Source organism: Rana temporaria, chromosome 12, assembly GCF_905171775.1.
Source record: "Rana temporaria chromosome 12, aRanTem1.1, whole genome shotgun sequence".
Taxonomy (NCBI): Eukaryota; Metazoa; Chordata; class Amphibia; order Anura; family Ranidae; genus Rana; species Rana temporaria.
Window position 1 is genome coordinate 30,152,527 of NC_053500.1, and position 18,063 is coordinate 30,170,589.

The 18,063-nt window shown below is 41.2% G+C and overlaps 1 protein-coding gene across 2 annotated transcripts in view; it reads left to right on the top strand.

The window, feature by feature from the left end:
* The window catches only part of ACE (angiotensin I converting enzyme), a 79,354-nt gene that overhangs the window by 31,252 nt on the left and 30,039 nt on the right, over nucleotides 1-18,063 (top strand). For both annotated transcript variants that reach the window (XM_040330973.1, XM_040330974.1), the window contains exons 3-7: nucleotides 755-922; nucleotides 10,711-10,804; nucleotides 11,743-11,886; nucleotides 15,146-15,337; nucleotides 17,664-17,761. In XM_040330973.1, coding sequence (XP_040186907.1) covers nucleotides 755-922; nucleotides 10,711-10,804; nucleotides 11,743-11,886; nucleotides 15,146-15,337; nucleotides 17,664-17,761 — 696 coding nt within the window. The remainder of the gene's footprint in view (nucleotides 1-754; nucleotides 923-10,710; nucleotides 10,805-11,742; nucleotides 11,887-15,145; nucleotides 15,338-17,663; nucleotides 17,762-18,063) is intronic.

Sequence of the window (18,063 nt, forward strand, 5' to 3'; positions counted from 1 at the left end):
CTGCCTACCAGTGCCCACAGTGCCACCCATCAGTGTCACCAATGCTGCCCATCAGTGCAGCCTATTAGTGCCCACCAGTGCCGCCTTATCAGGGCACATCAATGAAGGAGAAAAATTACCTGTTTGCAAAATTTTATAACAAACTATGAAACAAGATTTTTTTTTTTTCAAAATTTTCCATGTTTTTTTGTTTAGCAAAAAATAAAAACCCCAGCTGTGATTAAGTACCACCAAAAGAAAGCACTATTTGTGTGAAAAAAATTATAAAAATTTAATTTGGGTACAGTGTTGAATGACCGCGCAATTGTCATTCAAAGTGCGTCGGCACTGAAAATTGGTCTGGGCAGGAGGGGGGTTTAAGTGCCCAGTAAGGAAGTGGTTAATAAATATATTGAAGAGCTAATTGGTGAGTATAATTTATTTCGATTTGACGTATAAGATAATTAACTGACAACAGGCCATGACGCTGGGTGTGTTGTCACGGGTCTGCACAGTCGGAAGTGGTGGAAAATGTATTTTGTTAATATCCTACTGAATTTGCAATATTTTGGTTGAGTAACCAGGTAAAAGCCTGCAATAATACTGTAGATATCAAAGAATACTTGCAAATTAAGCTAATATGTCTCCTGCCGATAGTGAAGTCTTGAAGGCTAATAACTTGTGATATTGTCAGAACATGTACAAGTTTTCACTTCGTTTGTCTGCATGTTACACCTCATTAATGCTTTTTCCTTGTTCTTTTGACTCTTTAAAGATACAGGCCTCCCTAGAAGAGCAGGCGTTCAATGAGGTATGGGGACAAAAAGCCAAGGACCTTTTCAATGAGACCTATAAAACCTTCAATGATACACAGCTCAAGAAAATCATTGATTCTATCTGGACCTTGGGTGCTTCTAATCTGAATCCATCAGATCGTCTAGAGGTGAGTGTTTTATCTCCTCCTTTTGTGAAGGACATCCAAGTAACCTCCCTGTACTAGTTTCTGGTTGCATCTTTTACACCCTTGTAAATTAAAATTATCTTGGGGTGATTTTTTTTTTTTTTTTTAAATATGCATCCATATATAATATTAGTGCAAAGACACTGCATATATTAAATTCCTGTTTTATTTTTTTAAACATATATGGTATCAGAAACCAGAAATTCAGGAAGTGGATATTACTGACACAGCAAGTCACAGTTGATCATAAAAAGCTCCGAAGGTCCAAATTCTGAGTTGGGTTTTGACTCAATTTTTTCTGATGGCAAGTGACCAGTGGTGCTCTGCCGTGGTTACATTCTTCAAAATGCCTCTACTTTAGTCAAGGAGGCCCAAAAACATTGTAAAGCAAGTCCTGGGTTTTTAGGAGACATTGCATCCCACAATGCAGTGCAGGTGTCTTGGCAAACAATTAAGATGTACTAACATTGTAAGTATTGCCCTATTGCATCCTAAATCACAGTTGTGCTCGTAAGTTTACATACCCTTCACTCATGGTTCGTGTTTGACTAGAGCCATTTATTATCAATCAACTTTTTAAATCATAATGAAAACAAACTACCCAAATGACCTTGATTAAAAGTTTACATACCCTGTTGATTTTGGCCTGATAGCATGCACACAAGTTGACACAAAGGGGTTTGAATGGCTATCAAAAGTAACCATCCTCGCTTGTGATCTGTTTTCTTGTAATGTGTGTGTGTGTGTGTGTGTGTGTGTGTATAAAAGGTCAAGGAGTTTCTGGACTCCTGACAGACCCTTGCATCTTTCATCCAGTGCTGAACTGATGTTTCTGAGTCATGGGGAAAGCTAAAGATTTGTCAAAGTATCTGTGGGAAAAGGTAATTGAACTGTATAAAACAGGCAAAGGATTAAAAAGATATCCAAGGAATTGAGAATGCCAATCAGCAGTGTTCAAACTCTAATCAATAAGTGGAAAATTAACCCAAACCATGGTCAGGTAGACCAACTAAAATTTCAGCCACAACTGCCAGGAAAATTGTTCGGAATGCAAGGAAAAACCCACAAATAACATTTAGGTGAAATACAGGACTCTCTGAAAACATTTGGTGTGGCTGTTTCAAGATGCACACTAAGGAGGCACTTGAAGAAAGATGGGCTGCATGGTTCGAGTCACCAGAAAAAAGCCATTACTACGCAAATGCCACAAAGTATTCCTCTTACAATACACCAAACACAGACAAGCCTCAAATCTTCTGGCACAAGGTCATTTGGAGCGATGAGATAAAAATGTAGCTTTTTGGTCACAACCATTAACGCTACATTTTGGAGAAGAGTCAACAAGGCCTACAATGAAAGATACACCATTCCTACTGTGAAACACAGAGGTGGATCACTGATGTTTTGGATATGCATGAGCTACAAAGGCACATGAAATTTGGTCAAAATTTATGGCAAGATGAATGCAATATGTTATCAAAAAATACTGAAGGAACATTTGTATTCATCAGCCAGGAAGCTGCACATGGCTTCCAACATGACAATGATCCAAAACGCAAGGCCAAGTCGACCTGTCATAAGCCACAGCAGAATAAAGTGAAAAGTTCTGGAGTGGCCATCTCAGTCTCCTGACCTCAATATCATTGAGCCAATCTGGGGAGATCTCAGAACGTGCAGGTTATCAAGACAGGAACTGGAGGCTTTTTGCCAAGAGGAATGGGCAGCTTTACCATCTTGGAAGATAAAGGGCCTCATCCACGAAAGACTTCAAGCTGTCATTGATGTTAAAGTGGGCAATACGTAGTATTAGGAACTAAGGTATGTAACCTTTTTGATCAGGGTCATTTTGGGTAGTTTTATGTTTTTTTATTATGATTTTAAAAAGAGTAAACACAGTTGATAATAAATGGCTTCAGCAAAACACTAACCATGAGTGAAAAAGTTTTTTTTTTTTTTATCATTCATATTCTCTGAAAAATAGCAAGTTTTTGGATTGTTTTACCCATTTTTTCCAATATAAATGCAAGTTACCCCACTGATGTAATTGGGATTTATACTGACCACTAATGTCATGGGGATTTACACTGACCACCAATGTAAGGGGACCTTCACACTGGGCATGTAATGGAATGAGAAGATTTACACTGACTACCATGCAAAATTGCTTTCCTGATACCACAGAAACATGCGTCCCTTTAGCAGATATACAGCTTTATTGGTGACATTATTTGTTAATGAAGCCCTCACACATCTGTTGATGAGCATATTTACATGCACCAAAATTCACGGTGCTGTGGCACCATGTTATTTTGAAAAATGGTTCCACTTCCAATTTGTTTACCTTTTGCAAAGCAGACTGATGTTGGGCTTAATGATCACCATTGTAGGCACAACATTCCAGCATTCCCCTTTTTTCTCCCCAGTGGGCAGCATTCAGCAGAAGTGATGGGGAATATGACCTCAGAGGGGCATAATATACATATGATTTTACTTATTAATGCCACTGCTATTTACATATCAATGCAGGTTATTTACATGTAAATACAGGGTCTGCAGGTGAGTCATCTGTACATGCCAATAGGGCAGAGCTGGGCAGCATTAGTAACATCTCCCACTGAGATATCAGGGCACAGAACTAAAACTTCAAAGGAATGAGGCAGCTGTTTTGGGGCCCAGGGCAGCTTCCCCTTTTGCCCTGCCTTAAAGACGGCTCTGGCTTTACTTCATATACTGATTTTTACTGTTGTGGGTTTAGCAACACTTTAAACAGTGGGTGAGCTAGCTGTGTTGCCTAAATCTTATAGTAGAGAAAACGTAATGTGATATCTGGTAGTTGTGTAAATCAATTTTATTTTTTATTTTTTTTACGTGTATTTAGCTAGGATATTAAAAATATTAAGCAACTGTCACAATGGTAGAATGGTATTTAACCATAACAAACACAAAAGGTGTCCATTAGACTTTATAAAATGGTACACAGACTTTGTTCTGTTACACATATTATGCAGTCACCTACTTTTAATATACAGTAGAATCAATGACCTAGTAATTTAATAAAAATGCACATAATTCCTGGAAAATAAATCAGTACATAAGCCAATAAGTGGGCTCTTCATGATGTAGTGTTCATTGTATGCTTGTGATATAAATAAGTCATATGGCAGTACATTGTGTGCTCTTCTTTCTTTAGTCCACTCACACAGCCCTCCTCCCTCTTCTTCCTCTACTCCTGTATCCCTGTTGTGGGGATTGTTGCCTGTACTGACCTTGGACAGGCCATAAGGAGCCAACGACGGATGTAGAGAAATGTCAGGGATTGTGGGAGCTCTTCAGATGGAAAGCGATTCAAGCATTTAATGAGTTCAAACACCCGGCAACTGCACACTGGAGCCTTGAAAGAAAGGAAAAGATTGCAGCCAGCCGGCACGCAAGAAAAGCTGAATACACACACATTCTGTGCTTGCTACGTATAGCCAACTTGCCATAGGGCAATATGGCTGATTTACTAAAGGCGTAGCGGTTCTTTACCTTACAAAGTAAACGTTCACTTTACAAAATATATATTTACTTAACTTGGTGAATGGGTTGAAGCTGTGTTCATTTTGAATGCCCATTAATATACAAGTGAAGAAATAAAATAAAAAAATAAGAAATAAGATGTTTTTTTATGTGCACATGACTGAAAGATTGAATTGAACACAACTTCATCTTTTTTTTTTTTTGCTAAGCTGAACCTTCACTCTTCAAAGTGAACACACTCTAATAAATTCAACTTTCTGTGCTGTAACCTGTAGCAGCCGGAGATCATTTCACATTGATCTGACTTGAACTGAAGTCTGTTGTGAGCAATTGTAATTTATGGCATTATTGTTCTGGTTCAGATTGCCACATTAGAATAGGGAAGGCTCCCACATTAGAATAGGGAAGGCTCCCACATTAGAATAGGGAAGGCTCCCACCTGACTCCCACATTAGAATAGGGAAGGCTCCCACCTGACTCCCACATTAGAATAGGGAAGACTCCCACATTAGAATAGGGAAGGCTCCCACCTGACTGCCACATTAGAATAGGGAAGGCTCCCACCTGACTGCCACATTATAATGGGGAAGGCTCCCACCTGACTGCCACATTACAATAGGGAAGGCTCCCACCTGACTGCCACATTAGAATAGGGAAGGCTCCCACCTGACTGCCACATTAGAATAGGGAAGGCTCCCACCTGACTGCCACATTATAATAGGGAAGGCTCCCACCTGACTGCCACACTATATAATAGGGATGGCTCCCACCTGATAGAGAAGAAGAAACATATTTTAGTGCTAGCTAGAAAATTAATTTTAAAACCTATAAAAGAGCAAAACCATTTGTGAATCATAAAGTACTGAACATGGTTTGCCTTGAATTCCCTGAAAAAGACCCCCGATCCAAAACTAGGTTCACATAGCCTGTCAAGTAATTGTTGGTGTATAAATGAGGAAACGTATGCTGAATGCAGAAATTTAATTTCCCAAAAATGAATAGGAATTCATGTATAATCCATGTGCTTTGCCAAGGATTTTCTTTGTCTCCCATAGATCTCTTAAGGTTCAATGTAAAAGTATCTAAGTTGCCCAGAGCAATCAGATTCAAATAAGGATACCTGGCTGCTATGAGGAACAGTTTTTTTTTTTTTTTTTTTTAGTTCCAGATTTCCCATTAAATATGCCTCATTGTGTCATGGAGTATTATGTTCTTTCACTGCCTTATATTCATTCTGCCAGTGTTCCTATATTTTGAAAGGCTACAAATTTGAAAAGATAGAGAATAGTGTATTCTAGTGTCCAAGTTTGGCTAGTATCCATTATCCCTTCAGGATGCTTCATATGCAGCTAAAGTTGCATTGTTCCATACCTAGCAATATTACAAAATCTCACGAGCAGAAGATGAATTGGTAAAAATGGTGGTGGTAGTTTCTTCTTCCCTTTTTTCAATAAATTAAAACAAAAAATGTAAAGCAATTGCATTTGTAACATACCTCACAAAGTAGGAGTATAATGTTTTAATAGTTTAAATAGTTTACTTAGTCATTTTAGCTGATTGTCCTTATCTTTCCATGTCACCTAGTATAAACCTATCCTCCTCCCTCTTCCTCTTACATTGTTCTGCCATATTTTTCTAATGAGACCGATGACACCAAAGCAGTTTCTGTAAAAAGTGGTCTTAAAACAAGGGGAAACCGTAAAAGTATCAAATTTATTCATGGCTTATGTCAGAACTCCTTTTAGCAACAAATATGTACGGTAGTTTCGCATATTTTGCTAGGTCATTTCCCAGATGTTGCTTTAAGGCCAACTGAGCTTTCTGTTTGAAATTACATTTCAGGAATATCCAAACAAAAGGTGTACAACGTCTTATGCCGCGTACACACAATGTTTTTCTAAACGTGATTCTTGTCAAGCCTGCCTTGCATACACATGATCGTGAAAAAAAATTGCTCAAGCAAAGCACGGTGACATACGACAGCACTAAAAAAGGGAAGTTCCATTCGAATGGCGCCACCTTTTGGGCTTGATTATGCAAATTTCCCTTCTCACAACTTCTGAGCATGCACGTTTTTTTCCCCATCGTTAAAGCCTACACACGACCATTTTTCACAACGTGAAAAACGACGACGTGAAAAACATAGAGGGAAAAAATAGAGCATATTCTAAATTTTTAATGCCCATTTTTGCTCTGGAGCCTACACACAATCGTTTTTAATGACCAATTAAAAAAATTGCATTTTTCTCGTCATGAAAAACGGTCGTGTGTACGCGGCATAACAGTTTATTTTAGAGAGTTGCCACATACTGAGTAGAAAACCCTTTCATCTGCCAGCATACTGCAGTGAAGAACCCTATCTCTCTACAGAGGTCCAACATGCCCACCTGTGGAGTAATAGCTAGAGCTCTCCAACCAGCAGCAAGTATAAGATTTGCTGATTTGGATAGCTGCAGCATTCCTTCAACAAGGGGCATGTTGGACCTCTACAGAGAATATACTGGGCCAGATTCACAGAAGAGATATGACGGCGTATCTCCTGATACGCCGTCGTATCTCTGTGATCCGCCCGTCCTAACTATGCGGCTGATTCATAGAATCAGTTGCGCATAGATAGCCCTAAGATCCGACAGGTGTAATTGACTTACACCGTCGGATCTGAGGATGCAATTCTAGGCCGGCCGCTAGGTGGCGATTCCATTGTGGTCGGCGTAGAATATGCAAATGACTAGTTACGGCGATCCACAAAGATCCGCGCGTTCGTCGCAATTTCGTACGTCGTCGCTAGTCGGTTTTTCCCGTCGCAAAGTTACACCTGCTTTAACATGGCTTATCTTTAGATCAGCCATGTTAAAGTATGGCCGTCGTTCCCGCGTCGAATTTCGATTTTTTTTTTTTTTTTTTTGCGTAAGACGTCCGGGAATACGAAACACTGTAACGCACGTCGCCGTTAAAAAAAAACATCGGGGCGCCGTAATTTCGCGCAAAGCACGTCTGGAAATTTTAACACGGAGCATGCGCAGAACGTTCGGCGCGGGAACGCGCCTAATTTAAATGGTGCCCGCCCCATTTGAATTAGGCGGGCTTGCGCCGAGCCGATTTACGTTACACCGCCGCAAGTTTACAGGTAAGAGCTTTGTGAATCAGGCAATTGCGCTGTAAACCTGCGGCGGTGTAACGTAAATCAGAAACGTTACGCCGTGGGGGAGCAACGTAATTGTACCTGAATCTGGCCCACTGCTTCCATAAAGAGAGCTGAAGGTCCTTCAATGAAGAATGCTGGCAGGGACAAGCTACTTTACCTAGAATGTGGCTGCTTTCTAAAGGAAACAAACTAGAACTAAAAGCTTAATTTGACTTAAAGTTTCTATGACACTACAGTGGATAGTAATACGTTTTTAGGAGACTGTGACTCTCTAATGGCAGATCCATATAAAACTCTACTAGAGTTCATATCTATGGCTCCTTTTGCTAACCATTAACTTCTCCCCAATCCCATTAATCAACATGCATTTTATTGCAGAGACAGAAAACATATTAACAGAGTTGGTGTTCTACTTTAAAAGTTATTTATTAATGGCAGCTCTATAGGCAATGAGACAAGGGTACAGGATGACCGTTTTTCTTACCACATATTTTTGGACATAAGCACTTATGGAAAATGTTGCCTTCCTTAAGAATCAATAGGTAAAACTGCACTGTAAAAACAGATCTCCTGCAGCTACAGAAAGTATTCACAGCGCTTCACTTTTTCCTCATCTTATGTTGCAGCCTTTTTCCAAAATTAATTAAATTCATAATTTTCCTCAAAATTCTACAAACGATACCCCGTATTGACAATGTGAAAGAAGTTTGTTTGAAATCCTTTGCAAATTTATTATAAATAAAACTAAAAAGATCACATGTATAAGTATTCACAGCCTTTGTCGTGACACTCAAAATTGAGCTCAAGTACATCCGGTTTCCACTGATTATCCTTGAGGTGTTTCTACAACTTTAATTGGAGTCCACCTGTGGTAAATTCAGATGATTGGACGTGATTTGAAAAGGCGCACGCGCACACACACATCTGTCTATATAAGGTCCCACAGTTAACGGCGCATGTCGGAGCACAAACCAAGCTATGATGTCCAAGGAATTGGACAGGATTGTATGGAGGCACAGATCTGGGGAAGGGTACAGAACAGAAATGTCTGCAGCATTGACAGTCCCAATGAGCACAGTGGCCTCCACCCGTAAATGGAAGCAGTTTGGAACCACCAGGACTTTTTCCTAGAGTGAGCCATCCGGCCAAACTGAGTGATCAGAGAGAAGAGCCTTAGGGAGTTGACCAAGAACCTGATAGTCACTCTGACAGGGCTCCAGCGTTTCTCCTGTGTAGAGGGGAGAACCTTCCAGCACAACAACCATCTTTGCAGCACTCCACCAATCAAGCCTGTATGGTAGAGTGACCAAACAGAAGCCACTCCTCAGTAGAAGGCACATGACAGCCCACCTGGAGTTTTCCAAAAGGCACCTGAAGGTCTCTTGGACCAGGAGAAACCGAATTCTCCAGTCTGATGAAACAAAGATTGAATATTTTTTGGCCTGAATGGCAAGTGTCCATGTCTGGAGGAAACCAGCCATCACTCATCACCTGGCCAATACCATCCCTATAGTGAAGCATGGTGGTGGCAGCATCATGCTATGGAGATGTTTTTCAGCAGGAGTAAATGGGAGACTAGTCAGGATTGAGGGAAAGATCAATGCAGCAATGTACAGAGATATCCTTCATTAAAACCTGCTACATAGCGCTCTGGACCTCAGACTAGGGCGAAGGTTCATCTTCCAACAGGGCAACGACCCTAAGCACACAGCCAAGATAATAAAGGAGGGGCTATGGGAGAACTCTGTGAATGTCCTTGAGTGGCCCAGACTTGAACCCAATTGAACATCTCTGGAGAGATCTGAAAATGTCTGTGTACCGATGTTCCCCATCAAACCTGATGGCGCTTGAGAGGTCCTGCAAAGAAGGAGAAAAACTGCCCAAAATAAGGTGTGCCAGGCTTGTAGCATCCTACTCAAAAAGATTTGAGGCTGTAATTGGTGCAAAGATTTCAAACCAACTTCTTTCACATTGTCATTATGGGGCATTGTAGAATTTTGAGGATAATAATAATAAATTTAATTCATTTTGGAATAAGGCTGTAATATAACAAAAAGTGAAGCGATGTGAATACTTTCTGGATGTACTGTATACCTGCTGTGCACATCATTGGTACATATCGGACTGACCACCATGAGAACTATACCTCGTGCTTGGTTAGTTGTTCTACAACCTATTCCAACACAGTGTTTTAAGACCAGCCACTTGGAAACTTTTTTCCTGTTTTTGACTTTTATCATCTAGTGATGCAACACTTCTGAGCTTCTTAATGGGATCCATTGTTGCCCTGTCTGGCGACTCCAGCAGTTGTGACTTTTGTGGCTCTCTTAAGGGTGGTGCCTTTCACAAAATGCTTTGTACATAAACTCTGAAAGCAAACTCTGCCTTCCCTAAAGAGCAACAGGTCCACCTACTGTCATGTTTTGGGATACTTCAGAGCCTGTGTGGGCATCCAGGCCAGGGATAAATAGCTTACCAATGCAGGGGTGAGGGTTCTATCACCTGGACCCCCCTAAAAAGATAACCAGATAATTACATGAGTCAAAAAATAAAAATCAAGACCTCTATGTTTTCTAAACTGTAGTTATGAGATTGGTTTATTATAAACCCCCAGCCCCCCATTTTTTTATTTTATTTTTTTAATTTCCAACTGTCACAGATGTCATCAAGGGGAAACACAATGCCGGTCTTCCAAAGTATGCTGGAAAAACTCTTCATACCCTAAACAAACACCCTGATCAAAGAGGACCTATGGAGGTTTAAACCCTTGATGATTTCTTTGTAACAGAATAATCCCGAGAGCCCAGATGCCCGAGAGCTGCACTTGCATGCATTTGATGAACAGAATGTGGAACAAAATAGAGGGTGGGGGATTGACCACCATAATAACCCTCTGTGCCCATACCAGTTTGTTTTATGTGGAGTTGACCTTTCAACCTCCATTCCACTGTACTCTACAAAACACAGGAATCGTCAACCATTACTCGCTTCTCCATTAGACTGTTCGTTTCTTTTGATTGTGGTATGGAAATGTAAACCTTTTTTGCTTTGTTTTTTCTTAATGTATTAGTTTGATCGTAACATTTTAAAACAATTTTCCCCACAGTACAATACAATTCTCAGCGACATGGACAGAATCTATTCAACAGCCAAAGTGTGCCCTCCCAGCCAAACCACAAACTGCTGGTCACTGGAACCAGGTATGCATTGTTTGACAGCTCAAGTGATACTGAGGGATCGCAGAGTATGGGGAATTTGGTCCATTTAAAGTGAAATGCCTGCTTTTAGAGGAAACCTTTCACGAGGGAAACACAGAAGCTGACACTGACTTTTACTTCTGAAAAATAATTAAGCTCCAGAGTCCTTTTTGCACTTCACCTATGAACCTATAATGACTTTATTACTTATTACGCAGAAGGTTTTTTTATTTGGAAAGGGGGGGGGGGGGTGTTTACAGGGCTTTCTGGTGGTGGTGTCTTGTAAAAATGTTAACGTCTGTTTTTTTTTTTTTTTTAAAGGCAAATTGAAAGTGCAGCAGTCCTGCAGCTTCACATAGCTCTAAAGCCTCGTACACACGATCAGTCCATCCGATCAGAACGGTCTGAAGGACCATTGTCATAGGTTAACCGATGAAGCTGACTGATGGTCCGTCACGCCTACACACCATCGGTTAAAAAAACGATCGTGTCAGAACGCGGTGACGTAAAACACGACGACGTGCTGAAAAAATGAAGTTCAATGCTTCCAAGCATGCGTCGACTTGATTCTGAGCATGCGTGGATTTTTGACCGATGGTTGTGCCTACTAACGATCGTTTTTTTTTCCCATCGGTTAGGAATCCATAGGTTAAATTTAAAGCAAGTTGGCTTTTTAACCTATGGTTTAAATAACCTATGGGGCCCACACACGATCAATTTGGACCAATGAAAATGATCCATCAGACCGTTGTCCTCTGGTTAACCAATCGTGTGTACGAGGCCTAAATCTGCAAGTAGAAATACAGATTTTACGGCCCAGCAAATTATAGCTAGAACATGGTGAAAAAACAAACCTCATGGAGTACAATTGTGTGTGTGTGTGTGTGTGTGTGTGTGTGTGTATAATCTCATTTCTGATGATTTTTACTTTGTTTTTTTAGAACTTACTGAGATCATGGCAACTTCACGCAGCTACAAGAAGCTACTGTATGCCTGGGAAGGCTGGCATAACTCAGCTGGAATTCCTCTACGAAACAAATATGACCAATTTGTGCAGCTCAGTAACAAGGCTTACGGAATGGATGGTAAGTGATAACACTCAGTTATATTACCATCTGTAATTAATTTGGATGCTAGTGGTGACTTTTTATAGTTTTAAAGAAACTATAAACAGTTTTTAGATGAAATTATCTGTGCGCAAGTTCTATTATTTTTCTTCTCGAGTCTTCTTGAGCACCTGGCTGTGCTTTAACTGGAGTGACCCATTCCCAGGCTATTTCTGCAGTTCTGAAAGTGACCTTGTACCTGAAAAGCTGGAGGGGGTGCCTGGTAAGAAATTCTAGAGGTTGAAGCCCTGCTGGAAACTAGAGAATCTGTTTGCCCGTGTTTTAAATAATAATACCAAACAGACGGTAGTCTTTTTGGTGACACAGCAGTAGTACATGCTATACTTGTTTACTCACTCTAAAACTTTTGAGTCCCTTCCAACAAGACATTTTCCTAAAATCTGGTTCGGGGGGGACCTGTGATATGCATAAAATATATACTGTTACTTTTTTGTGACACGTGTGTGTGTGTGTGTATATATGTAGAGCCCTGCTCCCAATTATTGGGGCGCTACTGTAAATTTAGGGGGTGTCTGAGCCAATAGTTGGGCTCAGACTTTACTAATTCTATGTAAATTAGCCTCTGTTCTAGCTGTGGTTGTGCTCGGTAGAAGTTTTCCCCTGTTGCCTGTAGGTGGTGTTACCACCTCAGTCCCATGTTGGAACTCGGGTACACCATGTTGTGTTAAGTGACCCTTCTCGGCAGCAGCCCAGTGGGAGTGGTGCCCCACTGTGCATGCTGGGAGGGGATACTTGAGGGCAGACGCCGTTTTTCGGGGTCCTTCGCCTCGTGGCCCTCCTGGAGCGAGGTGCGTTTGTGTGATTCCAGCCCCGGGACCACGTTGGTCCGTCCGAGGCTGTGCTCCTACCGTGTAGGCCCAGCTATGCTGGCTGGGGCCTATGGCTCTAGAAGGAATCCCAAGCTGACCATCCAAGTGGGGGAAGCTTCTTAACAAAGAACCAGGGAAGAACCTGCCCTGGAGGAGACCAAGCAAGGCAAGCTGATGTCTCAGGATAGGCCTGGTGACCTCATTAACTAAAGGGATCCAATATGCAATTTGTCTTACGGTCCGCCGGATCGGCTTAAAGGCTCTTTTGCCGTAAGACAGGAAGTTCAGGACTTAAATCCTGTGGCAGAGGATTCCTGGTTATCCATTTTTTGTTCTCAGACGGTCTGTGGCAGAGACTGTTTCTATACTGTTCGTGTATCATTCTGGCTGCTAGGCCATGTGAGAAGGGTCTATCCGGGTGAGCAATAAATAACTCAGGAGTGAGTGGCGAACATTAGAACTTTGAATACTTTTTGTGCATTCTGTACCGCATACCTGAACCTTCCCCCTTCTCTCTATACTCACAGTAGTGAGTATAGAACTTCACAAGTTTTATGCAGCAAAAATAAAACCATTGAAGGTTTTACATCTTGTGTGGACATTGCAATTTCCACAGACTTTCTCCCCTGGACAACGAACTTAGAGGTAACGTGCAAAACCCAAAATCTAAACCAGCAGCTCCTCCAGGGGTAGTGCTACATATATGAGATCTCTAATATATTTTCCAAATTGATATATGCCATTGACCGCTCCCTGCTTAAATGAATAAATACAATAAAGCTGGCCACCCAATCCTTGAATTGGACAACGTTGGCTTAGTTGGCACCCTCTGGCTCAACAAACTGCGACTGAAAAATTCCTGAACAGTGACTGCAGCCCATCAGCTACAGTCACTGTTTGAGGCATTTAAGTAGCCATGCATGCTGTGGCTGCCTGAATACATTAGCTGTCAACAGGTATTCCACCATGTGTGGTGTTCATCAAAAAATCTATTAGATTTCTCTAGAAATCTATGGGTGTATGGCTAGTCTTACTGTGGTCTTGTATTGCCAAAAGCTTACATAACGGCACAATGAGCAGTGGCATGCACTTGTTTACCACTCTTTGGTGATCCTTTACCCCTGATCTTGCATATTTTTTATTTTTTTATGTTGCATTTTATGACTTAACACCCTAACTGTACTCTTGCATTTTGTACTTGCTACATTCCATTCTCCAACTTGGTAATAGTTTGTCAGGATTACGTGTTTATCATTTATCTGTGTGTACTTTGGTCCATTCCTATTGCGCTAGCAATGATATGATGGCACGTATGTGCTATTGTCATTAAAGAATGGTTGCCTCATACAAATTAACATCCTTACTGTACTAGTATAGAACTATTTTTAACAGACGAATACTGGTGCAACAAGAAGGATATCACCATTTTAACCCCTCAGTCTATGGGTAGTGATAGAAGTTGCCAATTCTGCTAGGTCATTTGGAACTCCTTTTTCCAGTGTTTTTCATGTACTCTTTAGCCCCTCTGTTGGAGAGAAAAAAAGTTTAAACCGTTGTTTCCCCTTAAATGACTAAAGCTCTGTACACACGATCGGATATCTGATGAAATCTACGGTAATCCGATGGATTTTTTTGTCGGATATCCGATAAAGCTGACTTTCATCAGTCTTCCCTACACACCATCGGTAAAAATCCGACCATGTCCAAACGCGGTTACGTAAAACACTACAACGTGCTGAGAAAAATGAAGTTCAATGCTTCTGAGCATGCGTGGATTTTTGACTGATGGACTTCCACACAGACGATCGTTTTTTTCTATTGTGTTTTTTTTATCCATAGGAACATTTTAAAACCTGCTCTATTCTTTTTTCACTGATGGAAAACAAACCGATGGGGCCCACACACTATCGGTTTGTCCGATGAAAACGGTCTGTTTTCATCAGACAAACCGATCGTGTGTACAGGGCTTAAGAAAAGAAAATGCATCAGCCTTCATTTGTTTTATATGCCACAGCTACCCTTTTTCTATATTTTATTTTAATATATATATATATATATATATATATATATATATATATATATATATATATATATATATATATTGTGTAATAAATAAGACTTGGCATGCTGTATATTTTGTTGTAAATAGGTTGCTTCCACAAGTGTCAGTAATCGGCAGTAAAGATAAAAGATAAGATATTAGATAGTATAAACCTAGTACCAAGATAAAGCTAATGGGTATTTTATAACACATGACCTAGAATGTCAGAATTTCTGGTTGACTGTTTCCCTCTAGTGGAGCTGATGTGTAAATGCCCTGCTGTTTGTAAAAAAGAATTGTGATTTTGGTCTGGAACCCTCAAAGGTTGTATGTTGGATGAAGTAATATTGTCTCTTTTTCTCTACAGGATTCGCAGACACAGGAGCATGGTGGCGTTCTTGGTACAATGCACCCACTTTTGAGAATGACCTGGAGCAGCTTTATCAGCACCTGGAGCCCCTGTACCTCAATCTCCATGCCTTTGTTCGCAGAAAACTCTATGAGAGATATGGGGAAAAATACATAAACCTACAAGGCCCAATTCCTGCACATCTTGTAGGTGAGTTTACTGACACAAATGATAATAAATTGATACAAGTGGACACTATGGGTTTATAATTGTTTCCTAAGGGGTGTGTGTGTGTGTGTGTTTGTTTTTGTATTTCCTAACCTAGTGCAAAATATGAGGATACCTATGGCAAACAGATTATTGCTGTTTGTTGTAATTAGAAAATGTACCTGCATGAGTTCTTAGTAGAGCCCCCTCCCACACTATAGACTGAGGGATTTGTTTTTGCTCCTGCACCTGAGAAGTACATGGTAGAGGTGTCAAGACACTAGGTGTGGGACAGACATCTTCTCAGTCAACCCTAGGCCTAGAGGGGTGCTGGACTGCACTCCCGCCCGCCCTCCCCCCCCAAGATTTTGGTTGTACCCCCCCTCAGGTCTCTGAGAATGCATTCACTGATCCATGATGCAGTCTGATGGGGACAATTGATGTAAGGAGTAAGGAGTACTCTGAGGATCTTGATTCAAGATGGGGGTTCTGATGGAGACCCTTATGTAGGGGAACTCTGATGAGGATTCCTGTGGGGGGGGGGGGGGGGGGGGCTCTGAAAAGGACACTTGATATAAGCGGGAACATCCTAATCTAATGACTGCCTAATTATTACATACTAGTGGTGTTCCCTGTTTACTCCTGCACCCCTTCTGCTTTGCGTAATCTGAGCGTAGTATATTAACAGATTTCTTGAGGTGAAAAGACAAATGTCAACTTGCATTGTGACATGAGGAAGTGGAAAGAAGAAGATGGCGGAGGGCCCCATCTAAACTGTCGTCCAGCCTGACACGAACATTTAAGGCTGTAAGTTGTAGGAAGAGGCTCCCCATCCCATGCATTAGCTGATTGCTCACCGATTACATACAAAAAGTGCCATTTCTTTTTTACATGCGAGTTGCTAATTTACTAGTATTTCTCAATACTATTAGTGCTGCTCTTAGTTTAGTGCCCCCCCCCCCCCCCCCGTTTGTGTTCTCTTGGCCCTACAGGAGTATCCATCCACCCAGTATTTCTGTTGTGGTCTGAGGTTCCCTGCTGTGAAACTGTCTATTGGAAGCCCTTTACTATGTGATGAGCATGATTTGATCTGTCACAATGTGAGTTGCCATTTTGTCTTTTCACCACCTTAAATCTGTTGATAGACTACACTCAGATTGCACACTGCTGTTCTTATCTGTTTGCCTAGAGATACTTCAGTCTCTTCAGAGGTGCTGCATCTGGTACATTGAGATCAGCGGAAAGTTACACGCTGCTGTGGCACTTTTCTGGCGTTGATCCCTCTTGTTGTTGTATTGTGCCACATGCATGAAGCATTTGCAACACTTTTGGTTCTGACGACGACTTGTGCACCAAATTCAGGTAGATCTAAAAACGCACATACGTAATGGAGCCAAAAGGGTGTATAAACCAATAATAAAATGCTGTTTTTGCTGACTTGCCCTAGGCCAGGGGTCGGCACCCTGCAGACTGCCGCAGCTAAATGTCTGGCCCGTCAGACTTTTTAACCCCCGGTCGGCTTTCTTGGGATAACTTGGGGGAAAAGCATCCGCCGGCTGACCGAAGACTTTGATCGGGTCTCGGCTCTAGTAACAGATCTAGTTTACAGAAGAATTGAAGGTGCCAGATTTAAAAAATATTACAGTATTCAAAACAGCCAAACTTGTCATTTTCAATGCTTTTAAATGCAAAGGAGGGATTTGGGGTCTTATAGATCCCTCCATAAAGACTACCTGTCGCTGCCTATTACTGTCAAAAGGGATGTTTACATTCCCTCTGACAGCAATAAAAGTGATCAAAATGTATTTTTTTTTTTTTTTAAAGGGACAGTTTAAAAGTAAAAAATGCTTGTGCTCAGAAGCGAACGCATACATAAGTCGCAAATGCAAATGTAAACAGTGGTCAAACCACACACGTGAGGTATCGCCGCAATCGTTGGAGCCAGAACAGTAATTCTAGCACCTCCTCTGCACCTCCTCCTCAACTCTAAATTGGTAACCTGTAAAAAAAAGAAAAAAAATTAAGTGTCGCCTATGGATATTTTTAAGTACAGTAGTTTGTCGCTATTCCACAAGTGTGTGCAATTTTAAAGCATAACATGGGTGGGGGCTGTGTGGTGTGCAGGGGGGCCTGTGTAATGTAAAGGGGTCCAGAAGTGTGGGGGCTGTGTAATGTAAAAGTGCCAGATGATTATCCTCATTTATTAGCAGGTGGATGTGGCCCTCCATGCATTCACATTCATTGAATCCGGCCCTTAAGTGGCAAAAAGGTTGCTGACCCCTGCCCTAGGCTGATTTATGTGATGACTGACTGGTGTCAATTTCTACAGGTAACATGTGGTCACAAACTTGGAATAATATCTATGACATGATGATTCCCTTCCCTGGCAAGACCAATGTGGATGTAACCGACACTATGAGGCAAAAGGTAAACTAGCTTAAGCGGTGTGTTAATAAGGGGATTTCCAGTAAAGCAGATCTTCAAGTAGACTTCGTTAAGTGTGTGTGTGTGTGTGTGTGTGTGTGTGTGTGTGTGTGTGAGAAATGTTCTACATCCCACAGGGTTTGTAATTCTGTTGAGCTAGTTTTTGTGATTCACACAGCTCTGCCACAATGTCACCACTATTTCCTGATTTGAGTGTTCTAGATCACTCCTGTCAGCTCTGTGGCATCAGGTTGCTCACTGGATATCCGATGTTACATTATACTGGACGAGCATCCTTCTCTGAT